General features: G+C 38.5%; 1 protein-coding gene across 1 annotated transcript in view; it reads left to right on the forward strand.

The window, feature by feature from the left end:
• Positions 1–19,311, forward strand: part of LOC104840535 (glypican-6-like) — a 475,472-nt gene that overhangs the window by 177,887 nt on the left and 278,274 nt on the right. The window contains exon 2 of the mRNA XM_010581508.1: positions 4,342–4,733. Coding sequence (XP_010579810.1) covers positions 4,342–4,733 — 392 coding nt within the window. The remainder of the gene's footprint in view (positions 1–4,341; positions 4,734–19,311) is intronic.

The raw sequence follows: 19,311 nt of genomic DNA on the forward strand, positions 1-19,311 counted from the left end.
TCAAGTTCTGCTAAAAAGCAAAGCTGAGCAGAATATATGGTAATTAAATGAAATTTCCTTTTGGTCTTTTTGGTCTTAAAGCTCATGCATATCTTTTTGGTTTGGGGAATCGGACAACAAACTGTTTCTAGCTTCACATCTTGTCACATCAGATGTTGGTTTTGCTGAAATTACAGGTGGAAAAGAAAACACAAGGGAATTTATCGGGCTGGGAATGATCACAGAACATACCTCCAACATAATACAACTTTGTTTATCTAATAACTGGCTCTAGATTGTTGTGATTATATTTTGTTGAAGGCAGTTATTACATCATGTCATGCTGCAATATTATCCCCAATCCTGATCCACTGACTTAGGGTGACAACTAGTCATCACTTCGGAATTAGGCTAGCTCCCAGGTTGAATTTCATTATGACACTAGATTACCGATGTTAAAATAGCTTTCAGTTGACAAGGTAGCATGAGAGCTAACAAGACCCTATTTTTAATGAGAGCAGTACTTACCATTCAGAAAGAGACTCTAGCAATGCATTATGTCCTTTCACTTTGTAGCTGAGTTGTTTTATCATAGACAAAACATTTTAAAACAATTCGGACTTCATTTGCAGAGACTGTTATTGTCTATCTTGCATCCTAAATTTACAAATAATGTTTAAAAATGAAAACTAGCTTCAGCGTTATGCATTGACTGGAAGCCCACCATTTAAGCTTATATAGAGCACGTAATGGTTTGAAATAGCAATCTTCTCTCCCTCTTTTCAGTAGCTCAGTGTGCCTTAGATCTTACCCTTTCCAACTACCTCGTAAGCAGAACCGAACAGGCTTCCTGAGACCCTCTGGCTAATAAATGAAAGCTGTATAAAAATGTGCTTGCACCATAAGACATACCCAGGACATATTCTGTCATATAAATGAATCACCACTTAAAATTAGGAAAAATTATTTCCAGCATTAACACTGCTCATGACAGCCTATTTTGGCAGCAAAAAAATTCACAAGATATATATTTTAAAACACTGCACAGCTCTGTCTTATATAGATTCTCCTCTCCCACCCTAGTACTTGAGTGCCTTCCAGAAGCACATTAAGCAACATGACTAATGTCTGTCTCATCTTCGTTCTTTTACTTTTAGCTGAAATATTACATTATTTTTCAAAAGCTACCTGCAAGTTGATGAAATATCATCTTTGCAATGAACATAAAATCTTTAAATTACGGTGAAGACCATGGAAAAATTCAACCTTTGCAGAAGCAAGTACAGTTTCTTCTCATGTAACTGGACAAGTACCCAGTTATGCCAGGACACAGTTTATGTACATAAGCATCCCAAAGCAGGCTACCTTCTTGATGTATGGAAGATTTGCAGGCTAAAAAAGCAAGTGATCCTTCACAGCAGCATTCATTTTGCTGGACGGGAGTTGATTGAGAATTTTTCTAATTAGTACAACAAGGGAGATCTCTTTCTGGAACTAAAAAGGTATCCAATTTTGTAGTTGTTGCTGCTTTATTATCCTGATACTGCATAGGGTTACTGATGCAGATAACTCTCTTAAACTAACTGTCTTTTGTATCAAAGCGTACGGAAGACTAATGGTCTAACTTTTTAATGGCATAATAACTTACTCTAAGCAATAGCTCTCAGACTAGAGACCTATGAGAAGACTGAAAATTAAATAAACGTACTGCTATTTAGAGGACATTAGCTCTCCTACAGAATGCGTATGTATGGTGTCACTTTTGGACTAGCATGAAATTTAAGCTTGTGGAGTTACTGATAATGTTTGTACTGCAGCATAAATAAAGATTGCAACTAGCATGGACCACATTGTGCTAGTTGCTGTACGAACACAGAATAAATGTCTACCCCTCCCTGAAAAGTCTGATTGGCTTCCAACAAACTGACTGTGAGATTGCTAAATAATACCCCCGCACAAAGCAATAGTAGGCTAACAATCTCAGACAAGAGGAGCTGTCAGCAAACTTGGTTATGCTTTGCTATGACCGACTTATGCAATGGCACGTTCTTTTAAGATAAATAGTGGGATTCCCAGTATAGCTATGGATTGGGAGGAGCCAGCATGTGAATTGCTTACAGCAGCCCCCCAGCACATAAAGCTTTATGGGAGAGAAGTCAAGGGGCCTGGACTCACTGCTTTCGTGATTGTCTTTCCCAGTTGTCATTCAGTTGCACTGGTCTGAAAGCCTGGCTTCAACCTTAAAATAAATTTTAATTTGAGCTCCAAGTTCTCTACCATCTTTTTGCCTTCGAGACTGTATGACTAGAGAGCTAGATGTATTCAGCAGTACATCCAGTGTCCATTATTTCTTAGAAGAAGAAATGCTGAATGTATAAAATAGTAATCAGGATGATTCAGACATCAAGGATGCCACCAAGTCAGGGTTAGCAGTGAAAAACAGATTTGGCAGAATTAGTGGATAATTTGGAAAAACAACAAAGATGACTGTATGTTGTGGACCTCAAGTTATTCTATTTGGCAACAAAGAATTACAAGGGTTTCTCTTTGGTTGTGCGTTTTGTGGTTTGGTTTTTTGTTTGTTTGGGGGTTTTGGGGGGTTTGGGGTTTTTTTTTGCTTTTCCCTACATAAACTATTTGGCAAAAGCATATTCTTTTCCAGATGGAGTGCATTCCATATGAAAGGCTGTGGTTTTAATGACAGTTTAGACATTGATACATTTATTATAATATATTTTCCTTTTAATAAATGCTTTGATGTAGCGAGTTCTCAATGTTCTGTGTATACATTTTCATGATAACCCCTTTGCAGTTATCTGGGAGATCAAAGACTGCAGCTCTGCACAATTTCTGCCAAAAAGAAGAGGCTCTTTTCTTACGGAGTCCTTGTAGACTGGTCAACAGTGTTCAGTGGATTCTGCTTTCAGCTCATCACAGTTGCAAATCCTCAAATTTAGTGTAGATTTTTTCTTACATAGTCTTAGTTGCCATCCTGTCTTTAGCATTGCGGTGGTTCTGCATTTTTATGAGTCACTGTAGGTGCAGCAGGGCCCTATGGTAAAAGAGTATTCACATTATAGCATTAGCCAAGACTGTGAGAAGTCAGCACGTCCCTGCAGTTAGCACATGCAGATGTGTCTATGGGCAATGACTGCATATGTAGAATCTGATATCCCAGAGTTGGCTGCATGATGACTCCCGCATAAGTGTGAATCATTTAATTGCAGCAAATATATGTGTTTTGCCAGAGGTGTTGCCATCTCTGCCTTGCTGTCTGCAGTGCCCCATTTACAGGCCACAGCAGCCACTGAATTCTTTTCCAAAGGAGGTTTAAGAAGGCTGACAAGTAGACCCTGTAGGAAGATGGGATCTTCTAAAAACCAGGAGAAGCTATGCCTGCTTTTGTCAGATGTGTTTAAAGAGCTACTGTACATGCTTAGTGATTTCTTGGGAAAACCTAAGCATCATATGGCAGTTAAAGGATCTTAACAGAAGAGATTATTACGTATTTCCACTGTATCCCATGGGCTTGGTTTCCAGTAAGAATAAATTCCACAGGCCAAAATTTAGAAATAGGTTATGGTTTGGGCCTGAGTAGATAAAAGGCACAGAAGCAGTAAAGTCTGAAATGCTTTCAAAAAAATGTAAGGTCTGCTGTTCCAAACCCAATGACTAGCACAAACTGGAATTAGTAGGCTGGCTGTGACATGATCAGTGGAGGGTTCTAGTACTGTTCGTCAGTAGAGCAGCAAATTATTGAAAATCCTAACGTTTTCTTAGTATTACCTAGACACATAATACTTTTAAGAGGGATTCAGCTCATTTCCACTCAGGTCTCCTTCAAGTTCTCTTCAAGAATATTTGCAAATAAGTTTTCAGATTTATTTCCATGGTGTTCTTCTACATTGTAAGAACTTCAGCAAAGTGGAACTTACCATTATCTAGCTATTCTAAAATCATTAAATTTTCAGTTAAATCATCATATTAATGACTTTACTTTTAACTTAGAAGATTTACTATACTGGCTATGGAGGATATTGCAAGGGACAGGGATTGCTGTGTTCAGATAGTATGTGAAGAAGAAGTGAAACTACCTCACTGAAGCTCTTTTAAATGGGTCTTTCATGTTCAGCATTATAGGTTCTACATCCTTCTACCTTGTTGGGGAATTCAGGTTATACTCTATTTTTCTTTACTTCTAAATAAAGCCATTTCCTATCCAAATAGATTAATTTCACTAGTAAAATGCCATGGTACCAACAAAATAAGACAAACTTTAGTAATGGTAACATAGGAATGCAGTCAGAAAACCCTTTGTACCTTACTAATATATCCGTTAACACCTTCTTGTTTTCCCTGCAGAATTTTTCCGAGAACTTCTGGAGAATGCAGAAAGATCCTTAAACGACATGTTTGTCCGGACGTACGGCATGCTGTACATGCAGAACTCGGAGGTGTTCCAGGACCTCTTCACAGAGCTGAAGAGATATTACACAGGAGGCAATGTGAACTTGGAGGAAATGCTGAATGATTTCTGGGCTCGGCTGCTGGAGCGGATGTTCCAGCTCATAAACCCCCAGTACCATTTCACTGAGGACTACCTGGAGTGTGTAAGCAAGTACACAGACCAGCTGAAGCCGTTTGGAGATGTACCCAGGAAGCTGAAGGTTCAAGTGACTAGAGCTTTCATTGCTGCACGGACCTTTGTTCAGGGGCTGACAGTAGGCAGAGAAGTTGCAAACAGAGTATCCAAGGTAATCTAAAATGAGGGGTTGTTTAAGCTTGGATTTTTTTCAGACTTGCTAGACAACTGAAATGTGATTGTGCACTTTTTTTTTTCAGGGGGAGCGGTGGGCGGGTTGGTTGGTTGGTTGGTTGTTTTTTTACGTCTACTGATATACCCATCCTAAGTTTACAAATAGGGGCAACAGTTGGTTTTAATTCCTTCTGGAGATATTAAGGCAATACTGACTGGAAAGCATTTCTCTGTGCTTAGGACACAATGAAATACCAATATATATCAATGTTATAGCATGGTAGTGATTGTCATTAGCAATTCAAAACTGGCTACGTATATAAAAGATGATGATTATGATCAGAATTTAAATGTTTCAAGCAAATTTATGCTGCTGTTCATTAGGGCAGTACAGCCCTCACAGCATTCATTCATCATGCAACTGGGTGATGGATTTTGTTAGAGATGTCTAGTCATGTTTTTGATGAGAAAATAGACGAATAGTGACACCTCTGGAGCTTGAGCTTTCCCAAAGGACAGTTTGACTCACATTTATTTTAGTTTTAATTATTTATCTATGCAAATATTTATGACGATTATAATCCTTGAGGGCTTAACATAATTAAAGCTATGTAAGAAAAAAACACACACAAAAATAACCCATCTGGGTACCAGAAATGTGCCTGAATGACTTTCTCTTATACAGCATTTCAAACTTGGGTATATTTTTCTGAATTGCTGTTCTGGCTAGATACTTGTTCTGCAATCTGGCTATTTCACAATCCTCGTAGTGTATTTGGACCTTAACTATATTCTGAATTCTGAAATGCTCTAGTGAGATCCACTTGAAATGCCCAAATACTCGCTTCTGAACAATAAGTACAAGCATGATTTTGATGCTTGCCCCATGCAATACTTTCCTGCATTTACAAGCCTAAGCCATTCCTTTTCCTCAAGAGGACTGGCTCACTTGCTTCATTCAAATCACAGCCAGAAGGTGAGGTAGAGCTGATATATTGTACAGCGCTCAACAAGATGAGGCTTCTAAACTTTTTTTATCCTGTATGATGTGGTACTTTGTAATTACGAATTCAGAAGCCATGAAGCCAGAGAGGTAGTCATCAAGTGAGAGCCTGATTTTATGCCTAGGAGACTGCGTGGGAGGAAAGGGTCATTTTGCACTTAAAAGTTGGTGAATGAAATACATGATCCTGGTTACTCAACTAGAACTAAGGTCTCTTCCTCCAAGCGCCTTCCTGGGCTACAGGGTTGCTTTCCCTTTTTTTCTGGCACTGTCAATTCTTGCAGTCCTTTCTGAATAGCGGCAGGGCATTGGCATGAAATCCCAGCCCGCCTAGTCTGGCTGGGGGCAGATACGGCTGTTTAGCCTCCAAGTGTGCAGAAAGCATATATCTGCAGCCCCAGATTTCCTCTGAAGAGCAGTGATGTCCCTGTGGGTCAGGTTTTAAGTGTAAATGCTGAGCTCTGATGTCACTGTTGTCAGTAGGCATTAGGTCTTGCTGCATTGACTGGATCAGGCTGTAGGGAGTAAGCTGTGTAATTCATGTAATAGATGTGCAATTTGCAAATCCCAAACAGATTAAGGTATGAATTGTCTGCTGAGATGTCACATTCCCTGTGTATGTATGTGACTGTACAGAATGTGCAGGTGTCTCCCCTCTCACGTACCCAGGAAATGTTTTCATCTTGCCTGCTGGGTTTTGGGCACATAAGCCCTTTCAAGAACAGGGTTTATCACAGGATTGCTAAATGATCCTATGATCCTATAATGAGAACTACTAGCTCTGTAATCATAGTGAGCCTTTTTCTAGTGTCACTTGAAGATGATAACAATAGCTCAATAATGCTTCTGTTTTGTTCTTTTGACATGAAAGCAACACTTAAAAAAATCTTTAAAAGTGGTTGGTGCAAGATACAGTATAGATTCTTTGCTTTATATATACATAAATAGTGATGCTCTATTACACTACATCTAGAATACTGTGTTCAGTTTTGGGCTCTTCCCATACAAGAAAGACATTGACAAACTGAAGTGAGTTCAGTGGAGGCCACCAGCATGATCAGGACTGGATTACTTGCCCGGTGAGGAAAGGCTGTGGAACTGGGGCTTGTTCAGCTAGGAGAAGACGTGACTTCAGGGACACCTAGCAGGAGCTCCTGGTGCCTGTAGGAAGGTCATCAAGGAGATGCAGCAAAGCTCTTCACAGCGGGGCATGGTGGGATATGATGGGCATGAGTTGAAACAAAGGCCAGTTCAGACTGGATATAAGGAGAAGCTTCACCATGAGGATGATCAAGCAGTGGATCAGTTGCTCAGAGAGCCTGCACAGGCTCCATCTATGGAGGTCCTGATTGCACGAAGCCCTTAGAGATGACCAGGTCATGCTGGTCTGAGTTCAGAGCTGACTCTGCTTTGAGAAGCAGGTTGGACTGGAGATCTCCTGAGTGCCTTTCCAACTCATTATCATGGAATCATAGAATGGTTTGGGTTGGAAGGCACCCTTAAAGGTCATCTAGTCCAACCCCCCTGCAGTGAGCAGGGACATCTTTAACTAGATCAGGTTGCTCAGAGCCCCGTCCAACCTGACCTTGAATGTTTCCAGGGATGGGGCATCTACCACCTCTCTGGGCAACCTGTTCCAGTGTTTCACCACCCTCATTGTAAAGAATTTCTTCCTTATATCTAGTCTAAATCTACCCTCTTCTAATTTAAAACCATCACCCCTTGTCCTATCACAACAGGCCCTACTAACAAGTCTGTCCCCATCTTTCTTATAAGCCCCCTTTCAGTACTGAAATGCTGCAATCAGGTCTCCCTGGAGCCTTCTCTTCTCCAGGCTGAACAACCCCAACTGTCTCAGCCTGTCTTCATAGGCAAGGTATTCCATCCCTCTGACCGTTTTTGTGTCCCTCCTCTGGACCCGCTCCAACAGGTCCATGTCTCTCCTGTGCTGAGGACCCCAGAGCTGGACGCAGTACTGCAGGTGGGGACTCACCAGAGCAGAGTAGAGGGGGAGAATGACCTCCCTCAACCTGCTGGCCATGCTTGTTTAGGATCATTATCCTATGATCCTATTAAAATATTAATGAAATTAACATTTTTACTTAAATGTAGAATATGCTTTGATTGCAACACTGACTTGGGTATTAAAATCTCAGTGGCTATATTTGTATCCACGGTAAATGGTAAACAATTGCTGGTTTTAGGGACTTTGCGTCATATGCAGCCTGGTGAGGCAGATGCGAAGAACCCCAAGTGACACCAAATGTTCAAGATAAGTAAATATCCTGTGGAAAGGCTGTGATTACTCTGAGATCCAAGCTTTCTTGATCGTGTGATAACTGTGGCTTTTTATGCTGGTCTATCTACTGTAGAAAATGATAAATCCTTTTCTTTAAACATCATTTTAAAAGACTGCAACCATTCTTTAGAGTTAGCACATAACTTTGCAACCAAAAAAGAGGCAGGTAAATATTTTTTATTACTGTTTTGGAAGTCATCCAGATTCAGCACGTATTTCATTTTCTTTGTACTCTAATACTGAGAGATTCTGTGATAAGAATGCCACATCTGGGCAAGTCAAGAGAAATGAAAAAAGGAGCAAATTAAAAGAAGAACTGTTGCAGTTCTTTTACAGAAATCTTTGTCCGTTGTCTGCATTGACTAGGAACAGGGGGGGATCTCCTAGCTGCAACATCAGAAGCTAAAAAGATTTTTTGCTTTCTATTTGTGGACCCATTATCTCAGTGAACTGCTACTATCAAAGGCCACTCACATAGAAAAATGTTAAGCCTACACCTTAAACACCATGAGAAAGAGATTTATTAATGAGAAGGTTGGTAACAACATCTCCTTTGGGCCTTCAGTTTACTTTCTCAGCCTCTTCTGGCCCATTTCTCTAAAGGAGTTGGTGGGTCACACCCTCAGAAGGATTTGTTCCCTATCTAATGTGAGGGACACATCTTTTCTGAAGATTTCTCTTCAGAGAGGGTATAATGTTGGTGCTGACTGAAAACAATGCAGTTAGTGTGTTCCTTGCAAAGGAGCTATACTCCCCTCTTTTTCCAATGAAGTATGCACTCACGCACACTCAAAATAGGCAACACATCGCAAACATTTTCCTCTTACAATATTATTTTGCAATTTGCTTATGTCAGTGTGATTATAATTTAGATAAGTCCCATTTAGATAAATGGGGAGGGAGTGTGGTTAGGACATGTCTTTTTTTTGTAATTTTCTCTAATATATTTCAGTTGTAAGCAGACATAGTTGCATTGCATCTATCTCAAGTTGTGCAGTTTTACTGGAACAATATTTTCATAATCTCAAAGTTCCATTGCACTTTTAAATTTTCAGATATTTTAAAATCTTTTTATTTCTCATACTAATGCATTAAAAATTTGTCAGTCTATGTTGCTAAGAGCTTGTTAAATCTCCACTGAATGAAGTATATTTCCACTGGCTTGAGTAGACTTCAGCTCACTAAATCCTATATATGCTTTGTAAAGCTGGGTATGCATATGAGCAAAAAGTAATTACAGTATTTCTTAAAGTGAGAAAAATGAAACCTATTTATTCATTAATATAGAAGAATCGTACAATACCTCAAGTTGGAAGGGACCCATAGGGATCACTCAGTCCAACTCCCTGCTCCTTGCAGGACTAACTAAAACTAAACTGTGTGACTAAAAGCATCGTCCAGATGCTCCTTGAACTCTGACAGGCTTGGTGCTGTGACCACTTCCCCAGGGAGCCTGTTCCAGTGGCCAACCACCCTCTCGATTAAGAACCTTTTCCTAATGTTCAATCTGAACTTCCCCTGATGCAGCTTCAGTATGTAATATTCAATATATACCATAAGAACTGCCATTTTGGGCACACCAGAGGTCTGTTAGTTGATTTTTACCTCAATGCCCAGCAGTTTAAAGGTCAGTACAGGAGCAGAGCTTCTCATCTAGTATACTTTCTTAAGCTATAACTAGTAGATGTTTATGGACTTTCTGAGCTACAGGCTCAGAAATAATTGGTAAAATTTTCTACCACCTGTTTTTCTGCTAATTTGTCAGATCCTAAAAACCTGTAGAATAGGCTTTTCTGCTTTGTTACCATTTGGTGGAAGACAAATGTGCTATCCTTTTCCCCCATAAAAATATGGCATATTCAAATGTCAATGTTTTTAAATGTATTTTCTTTTTCTCAACTTTTTCCTGGAGAAAAAAAAAAAACACAAAAAACCACCAAACCTTCCTGACCAGCTGTGATTTAGTATTTAATGTTAAACTGAAGGAACTACTGAAAATATTTCTGCCAGCTGTGATTTCCAATAATGTGATAGAAAAGACGTGTGCATATTTTTCATGTGCATCTTTTACTATGTCTGAGCTCTGGATACTTTACAAGAAAATAATGCTAAGTTATTCTCTCTGACTGTAAACAAAACAGTCTCAGTGATGATAATACTCTCTTTGAACTGTCACAGAGTGGTGGAAAATGTGAGCAGAAAAACAAATGGGGAGGATAAAGCAATTAAAATTTAAAAAAGGGAGGGTCTTTATGACTTTCCAGAAGCTTATGAATCCTGAAATACTTTTTCCAAATATATTCATAACTGAATTACAACACTTATAAAGCTTGCTGTACTGGAGAATCTTTTTCATTAAATAAAAAAGAGTTCTGGACCAAACACAGCATGTAGAAAATAGAACTAGTTCCCAAGAAAAGATTTAGACTGAAACTAAGGGTATTTCAAAAGATAGTCTAAATCCCAAACTGGATGCAAATTTGCCAAAAATACCATACTAGTTGGTACAAACAGTACTGTTTCCCTAACAGAGTGTTATGCCATCAGCATAGCATTCCACCCAAGGAAAATTTTTCCTGGGAACATTTTCTTTCCATATACTTTTCACTGAAAGTTGTAGAAAACAGGAGGAAAAAAAAAAAGCACTTTTTTTTTTATGTTTCATGAGCATAACTTCTCAAGCCTGACTTGTGCTGATTTCATGTTTTAACCTGGTTAAATTCACACTGAGAACATATGAGTTTAGTAGAAAGAAACAAACGATGAAGTATGACTGGTCAGTCCTATCCAAAACCACAGTCATCAGCTAGTTGTCATTCCCCCGCTGCTTCTCAGAGCTCTAATTTAATCCCAGGCAGACAGTTACATCTTCATTGGCTTTTGCACTGAATCTGTCTCACTAGGAACAGCAAGTGAGCGCAGAGTACTTTTATTTACATAGGTCTAAGGTTGTAGTTATTGTTTGCTAGTTTTGCTTTTCTCTAAGTTTGGCTGTTTTGTGGTTTGTTCTTTTTCTGATTTTGACCACTTTCTTGCCATTTTATACTGGGATAAGGACAAGAAGAATTGTTCTTAGTTTGACTTTGCCTTTCACACTTGCAAATTCACGCTACTGGCAATGAAAGTAGTTTTTATACCAGGAGTAAAGTGAAGCTTAGCTCAGGGGCATCATTAGGAGCAGTTAGTGATTTTGTTAGTGGCATAAACATCAAAGATTTGTGACCCAGCCACTAAGAACTTATTTCATTAATGCATTTAAATATTAATTATCATTTATTGCAAAATAAAAAAGGTTGTTACGATACTTTTCTCATTGCGTGGCATAGGCTATGTATCTCCCTCTTTTTAAACCAATTAAAACCATTCTTCCCCTGAATATTATGAAATTATGTTAATATCAGACTTCTTACTAGGAACCTGGTGATATATGGACAAAGTGAAACAAATTCAGTAATACAATTATAAGGTTAAACCCAAAATTAGTAGTGAAAAGCAGTCTCCAGTAATTGCCTGTGATTACTTCTACTCACAGAATGCCAGGCCACTGCTTTTCTAATATGCTGAATCAATATTCTTACAAACTCTGCTTTTCATGGTTTATAAATAAACATTCGACAGTTTGTGAGAGCCATAAATAAAGGTCAATATTGAATGTCACACTGATTCAGAATGTAATTATTGCAGGGACGGGGGGAGAAATATGACATGCTGATAAGTCAGGTAATTAAAAGCCAAAACGAATAGTACTTTAATGCTGGAAAATGTGATTTGCAGGGTGTGACAGATAAAGAGCTGCGTGTCCTGTATATTTTAACTTCATTGGCTGGAGAGATTTGGCTTGTTAAAGTCACAGAGGGAAAGGAGATCTAAAAAGGACTATGGTTTTCACTAAACTTTAATCCTTAGTTCAAATTGCTAGTTTAGGAACAGCCCAGCTGAGCAAGCATAGCTTTTATGATTGCTTCTGTATCTGTTGTTTTAAGTTTTTTTTCAGTCATTCATTCTTTGAGTTTTAATTGACTTAATATTTATTTCCAAGAACTGGATCATACCATGCCATGAATGGGCCACATTCTTTTTTCTTCTTCCTGTCCCATGGTGTTCCTCAGGTGGGGAGTCCAGTAATTATCCAGCCAGGGGAGTTTCAGGGCTCAGAGATGTCTGTGGCATAGAAGCAAGAGTGAATGGTATCTACACTGGTGCACTTTGTGAGAAGCATCCTTTGAACTGAGGTTCTCCAGCTAGGCAGGAAATCTTTCTTCCTTTCTTGGAAAGAAAAGGGACGTAAACCAGTCTAGTTAATTTGCAGACATTTCATGGGAAAATAAACCAGATGCCGTCCAGATATCCCAGACTTACTGCAGGTGCACTGCTCTATTTTCCACTTTGTGTGCACTGGAACATCAGATGTCCCAGAAGAGCAGCTCAGGAGAAAAGGCCTAAAATGAAACAGCGACTCCAACAAAAGGAAAACGGAGGTAGGAGGTCTGCAAAAGCTGTGGTCCATGTCCTATCTCTTAAAATTGTCAGTTATAATCCAGCCTGGCCTCTCCATTTCTTAGGTCCTTAAATTTCATTCACCTAGCTTTGTATTGACCTTAATAACCTGAGTTTAACTGAGTCGTACTGCTCAGTAAGACATTCAGTCTTGCTCAGTATCCCCTAAGTAGGTCTTCCAACCTGGTTTATTCCTACTATGTAGCACTTCGCATCTCAAAATTTGTAATAGTTCTGTCTTCCTGGATTCTTTGTGTCATTCATAAGCAAAGATCTTCTGATTACAGTGCTTTTGCTCAGTTTGTGGGTTTTTTTTAAATGCCTATGGCACAGAAAATACCCTTTAGTTCAGCTTTACCTGAAACTTCTACCTATATATTAAGAACCAAAATGAAAGCACTTTAGTTTAACAATGTCATTAAACACTGTCATGACACATAAGAAAAATAATTATTCAAATCAAGGTTTTCTTTAGGATTGCTGACAAGCACGTTTTACACACAATCCTTCCAAGTTTCCATACCAGTTTTATTTCCCACCTATAAAAGATGTTGATATGGCACCTGCAGAAGCTATGTGAAGAGAAAATGTAGAACTTTTTCAGAAGAATTCCTAGAACAAAGGATGTATCCTAATGCATGTCATGATACACAGCCAAGTCATGATAAAAATAATGAAGAAGCAAAGCTCACCTAGGAGCTTGCTGACCCTGCTAGATTTAGACCTTCTCTGTAATTAATCTTACAGCAGGTTTTATGTTTTTGCTGTTTTAGCACAGGAGGGTAAAAGAAAATTCAGAAGAATCAAATGGAAATAGGAAGGAGATTAAAACATCTGAAGGTTAAGCAATGCAAGGAGATCTGTATCATCTTACAACATGCTGACTTTTTAGAATGACTCTTTTTACAGATTGTCTTCATACTGTGTAGAAGGCAGCCTATGGAAGCACTGTTTTCCAATCACAATTTGATAAAATGAATTGCTTTTACTTCTTATGTGAGCCAGAAGCACAAAAACTGATAGGTTCTTCTGCCTTCAGATTTCTACAGAAAACGTTAGTCAAGGAAATATCCGATTTACCTAAAACTCGTCAGGAATACTAACTGGAAGTTAAATACATATCTACTTAAATGTTATAGTCAACAAAGTCATCAGCAACACATTGAAAAAGTCAGATTTCTTTGAGACTTTAAAATAATGAAGTCTGAAATCAACAATGTGGATCTAAGTCCAATTAGTTATTCGGAGGTCAATGACAGTTGGCTTCATTGCCTGCTTAAGTCTTGCATCTCAAAATATATCTCAAATGAAAGATGGTATGAGCATAGGAGTACAAAATGAAACATTTCATTGTCAGGAAAATAAAAGTTCTGGTCATCTGTAAAATTTTAAACTTATCCCCATCCTGCAGTGTCTGCTTCTTATGGGAGTTTGTTATGCCACAAGCTTGCCGAGTTTTCTCCATAATCTTTTCTGAAGAGAAAATGTCACTTGTGTTCAGTCCACATGTCTAAGGCTATCATTGCTCTTTTTTCTTCTTCTTGTCCTTTCATCCTCTTTTTTTTTAAAGCCCATAGGAAGAATTCATTTCTTGAGTAAAAACTAAATGTACCAGACAAAACAGTGGAAAAGTAGAGCTTTGAATAAGATTAGGAGGATTTAGTTGACCTCAGCTGTACACATCTGTCACCATTACATGACCAAGAGCAGAAACTAAGTGTATAGAGAGAGGATTTTAATACAAGAAATGCCTGCTTGTCCTTCATAATGGTTTGCCAACCTTTGGCAGCTGGTGTACAAGGTTTTGCCTCAGCGCAGTTTTAGCCTGCAAACAACTTTCCCATTCCTGAAAATGGTTTTGCTTTTAAAACTGCCAGAGATGTTTTGATGTTCAGGTCTGTCGTGGTACCGTGCAAGTTTGACTTCTGGTCTTTGATTTCAGAAGGTTTGTCAATTTTGCATGAATGCACCACTGGAGAAACTACTGGATTTATTCAGGAAGCACGTACAGACTCCCCGCTTCACTCCCACTTATGTGCTTTTCAGTATCGCCAAGCAACAGAATTGCATTTATGCTTCCCTTTTGTACTTTTCATCCCGTGATTCTTTCGTTCATGTCCATATGTTGGCATAATCCATGGATCCAAAAGCAAGTGTCTATAAGGCAATATCTGGTAGGCTGACAAAGCTAAGCAGGGCTAGTACACTTAATTCGTATTTCCTGAATAAGTGCTCTGCATGCTGAGTTGTTATGCCAGAGCATCAGCTGTTCTCTCCACAACAGAAGACACTGATCTAATTGTTCTGTTTCAAAAGGAGGTTTTATGCATCCAGTTGGTAGAGGGAAGCCTAAGCCACCAAAGATATGGATCTGAATTTCACAAAAGTAGCCTTCAGTATTTAAGTACAAGACAGAGAAATTACAACTGCATTGCTTTTTTCAGCATTTTGCTGGCTCAACAGTACCGCCATTCACTGTGATGTTATGGCACACTGTGGTGGCTGTTAGGAACCCTTTTTTTTCAGACATGACCCAAAACAAGTGAATGCATATGGATCTAAGCTCTTGGTCTTCTCTGTCTGGGGAATGGAATAATTGACCAGCTTTGGTCTGTGGCATCTAAGCTGTCTGAGCTCAAACCAGCTCAGGCCTATGGGCCATGGAGACATATAAGGAAAAGCTTCTCAGCTCGGGCACCATCTTCTTTTAGCTCTATGTTCTTCAGGGTTGGTGGAACAGGGAATTAGGTTGGAGCAGGTCTGACTTAATTCTCACCCATAGAGATGTGGCCATCAGTGCCTAACTCCCCCCTCTCACTATCCGGGAAACCAAACTTATATTAGATGACAAAGTCCTCCTTGTGAATTCCACACCCAGAACTGGTAGCCTTTTGCCATACTTGCAATTTTCCCTATCAGATCGCTATGTTCTTTTCGGATCTGGCCACACCACCTTTTATACTTGCATATTTCCCAGTGGAAGAGGGAACTGTTAGAGGCATTTGTGCATCTAATTTTTTCAGGCTAAATCTATTAGTTCGTTGTTGGCTTCACCTGATTATATTAATATCAGAGTGCCAGTCAGTTAATTGTGTATTTGAAACAATTTAATTTTGTACACTACTGTGCAACAGATAGCCTGAACGAAAAAAAAATATCAGTTTTCTTCCGGTCTGAGTGTTAGTTCTGAATTTATACTGACATTTTCTTTGGATAAGGGGTGCCTGCTTTAACAGGTAGTTTGAAATCCAGCAGAGAGGTACGCTGTGGCCTTTAGTCCTGGAGATCTTAAGGCAAGTAACCTGCTACCACATAGAGTATGGGAAGACAGAAGCAAAAGATGTTCAGGAAGCTCCTGGCAACCTACCCATCCTGTCAACCTATCCATCACACGTAAGATGTAGTTCTGTAGGAAAGATAAGCACCTGTGTATCTTTTACCATCACACATTTGTTTGTAAAGAACACTGCATATCTGCTTTTCAAGAAAAACATATAAAAAACCAAACCAGAGGACAAACTGCTGTCAGAAACTTCCACACTGATCCTCAAAAACTGAAGTTCTTTTGGGAGCCCTCAGGATGTTTCCTGGCTATAAGTATAAGGTGAAAGAAAACTCTTAATTCAATACAACTTTTCTATTGTTACATAATTCATTGTAGGTAGCATTCAGCATTTAAAAGTAAGATAGAATGTACCAACTGGAAATTAAGGCAATTCAGGTTTTCACTTAAATCAGAGTTAAAACTTTGGGTGAAGAATGTTTGCAGGGTAATTTATGCTCTGGAGTCTCCAAAGCTAACAGAGGAAGCTGACTCCCAATCACTACTACTATACATTTACTTTTTCTTCCATTTTATTTTACAGTCTTCTATATGTAGTTACAGGAATATAAAAAAAAAGTGTCAAAAATGTGAAACAAATTATACAATAAAGTTTATTAAAAATAAACAGCAGGCAGGGAGCAGGAGAAGGAGGGAAGGGTATTGGCTTTGTGACTGACAAAAATTTTCAGATTACGTGCATCATTTTCCAGCTGAATTAGAAATGCAAGACAGGAAGAAAACTTGAATAAAAAGAAAAAGGTTTGTGGATATAGAAGCTTCTTTGTTTAAAAAGTGGTTAAGGAAATGGGGGAAGATCCTTCTGTGAATGCTTTTTTTCTCTTTGGTTAAAATGTAGCTTTTTACTCAAAAAGTTCTAACATACAGATTTTTTGGAGACTATTTTGCTCTTACTGTGTTTCCCTATTCAAAGTACACTAAGATGGCACTTAGGGACATGGTTTAGTGGTGGACTTGGCAGCGTTAGGTTTACAGTTGGACTTGATGATCTTAAGGGTCTTTTCCAACCTAAATGATTCTGTGATTCTCTGAGAGGTAAACATTAAACCCAAAACAGCTTGACTGTCTTATTTTTACCCTGACCCCAAAGAAAGCATCCTATGGCCATATCTTATTTTCAGTCTGATTCCCCAAAACTGCTTCTGAGAGAAATGTCTTCCAGACTTAGCCTAGTACTGAAGCACTGTGAATGTACATACATCAGTACAGTGCATATTTTTATATGTAAACATCAATTCTCTATTTTAAGATTCAGTCTGTGCCTCCCTCTTCCTCCTCCTACTTCCTCTCCTGAATCAGTAAAAAGTACCTTAGCCATTGACTTCAATGTGAACTTGATTAGGGTCTGATTATTCGATCTGTATAAAATCAGGTAGAAAACAAAGTTTGTTAAGGCAAAGGCCTTTACAGGGAGACTGAAGAACTTACTGATGAAAACTTATTGCTGAGGAAATTTGGGTGGAATAACATCTTTTCAGTCAAGAAATGACCATTTAAAGGCATAAGAACAGCACTATGAGTTAACATAGGCAAAATGTTTATAGACTATCAATATAAGTAGTTAAATTCACATAAAATCATCATCAGTGAATTTCACCCATGTGATTTAGTTTAAACACACTGTAAAAGTTTAATACGTTTCTGAAGCATATAGCATCACCTGCCACCAGAGACATGTTCCAAACTGGGGAGCACAGTGTTCGCAGTCCCTGAAGGCTATTCCTGTGCCCTGTGGCAATTAATTACAAATAGAAAAGCAGAAGAAATTATATACATGAAGAAGAACAAAATTCACTTCTCCAACTGACTTGGTAAATTCTTTCTCACTTCAGTGAGCGAACTGGCTGCTGGGATTTGTTTGCTACCTAAGGATTGGTACAGGCACAGCATGTATACAAAGCACTGAAGAGGGTATATCTATGAAAATGGATTGAGATCCATCAACTGCTTTTTATCCATCAATTATTTATTTGTAAGAAAGTTTTTTCTCTGTGAGTTAAAATGTTCTGTAAGCCATTTTTTGAACAATAGCTATAGAGTGACAACCCAAAACACTATTCAAAAGAGTTGTTGAAGAGAAAGCTCTGCTAGAGACTGAACTTTTTAAAGTTTTGAACATTTCTCTTTTATCATCCCATCTGCAGAGATTCAGTGCTACAAGGACGTTCCCTTAGGCAATATCAATACAGTGTGGAGGTTTATGAGCCAAGATACACATCAAAAAGAATTTTAATAAGCCTTGACAGATATATTGCATTAATAGTGCTGATGTAGTGAGGTAGGACCTACGCAGTAGGGTGTGTAAAGCACTAAGGTATTCTTACTGCTGGATAAGATATGACATAGAACACTGTCACTTGGTGGAAGAAAGAAATGTGTTAACTAAATGTATTGAATTATTTTCTTTTTTCATTATCAAAACCTTTCCCGGTGACTGCGTATTGCTCCTTGGTAGGAGGAGTAAGTACCTATCAAGGAAAGATTAGATTTCCGTAAAGCGAATGAGCTTACTGCTTAATCAAGTGATGACCCATTTCGACACTTCTTTCTTTTGTCCTGTCTTCACACTCATGCATGTGCGCGCATGCACGCACACACATACAGATTCGTGAAGTGCCATGTTGGCAACTAAAGAAGTGGGAGAACTCATTGTGTTATAAGAGAGGTGAATTAGACTATCTTCCTTTGCACAAATTAATAGTTGTTGAGGTCTGCTCACCTGTGTTTATGCTCAAATGTATTCCAGCGTACAAATAGAGAGGACTAGAGTCTGTATATGCATATGGGCACACAATCTAACTGCAGGTACTAGCATAAAAATTTCGCTATTTGAGCATGTAGTGACTACATGTTGTTACCATCTGATGAATATTTATTGCATTACGTTAAATGTTGATATGTATGTACATAGATCTCAGAAAGCACTCCTTGGTCCCGTATCTTTGAAGGCAGTCTTAATACAGATGAAAACATTCAGTCAACAAGTACAGAAAATTACTTTAGGTTTTCTGTACCGTGTAGATTTAACTTTTGTAGCTTTCGTTTTGCCTTTTTGGGTCAAAGCTGAAGTAAAGCTGAGAGTCACATTTTCTTGCTCATTTGTATCAGGGAGTAAGAACTCGAGTCTTCTATGCTGTCAAGTTGACATCCTTTAAAAACAGTGAGAACAAACAAATGCATTCTAATGGAGCCATTTTTGACTTTTATGCTTTTACCTACATGTATTTGCAGCATGATCTGAAAAGCTTCAGAAGTAAAATGTTTCCTAAATGCTCTAATATACTCAAATGTAATGCTATGTTTAATGTGAAAATGGCAAATGGACAGGCATGAGAAGAATGGAAGTTTTGGCAGATGAAAATGCTTAGAAATGTGTTTATTAGCAAGAAAAGTTAAGGGCTTATAGTGCAGAGAATATTAAATGAGTTGAGAAG

Source organism: Haliaeetus leucocephalus, unplaced genomic scaffold (assembly GCF_000737465.1).
Source record: "Haliaeetus leucocephalus isolate CR32 unplaced genomic scaffold, Haliaeetus_leucocephalus-4.0 Scaffold784, whole genome shotgun sequence".
Lineage (NCBI taxonomy): Eukaryota > Metazoa > Chordata > Aves > Accipitriformes > Accipitridae > Haliaeetus > Haliaeetus leucocephalus.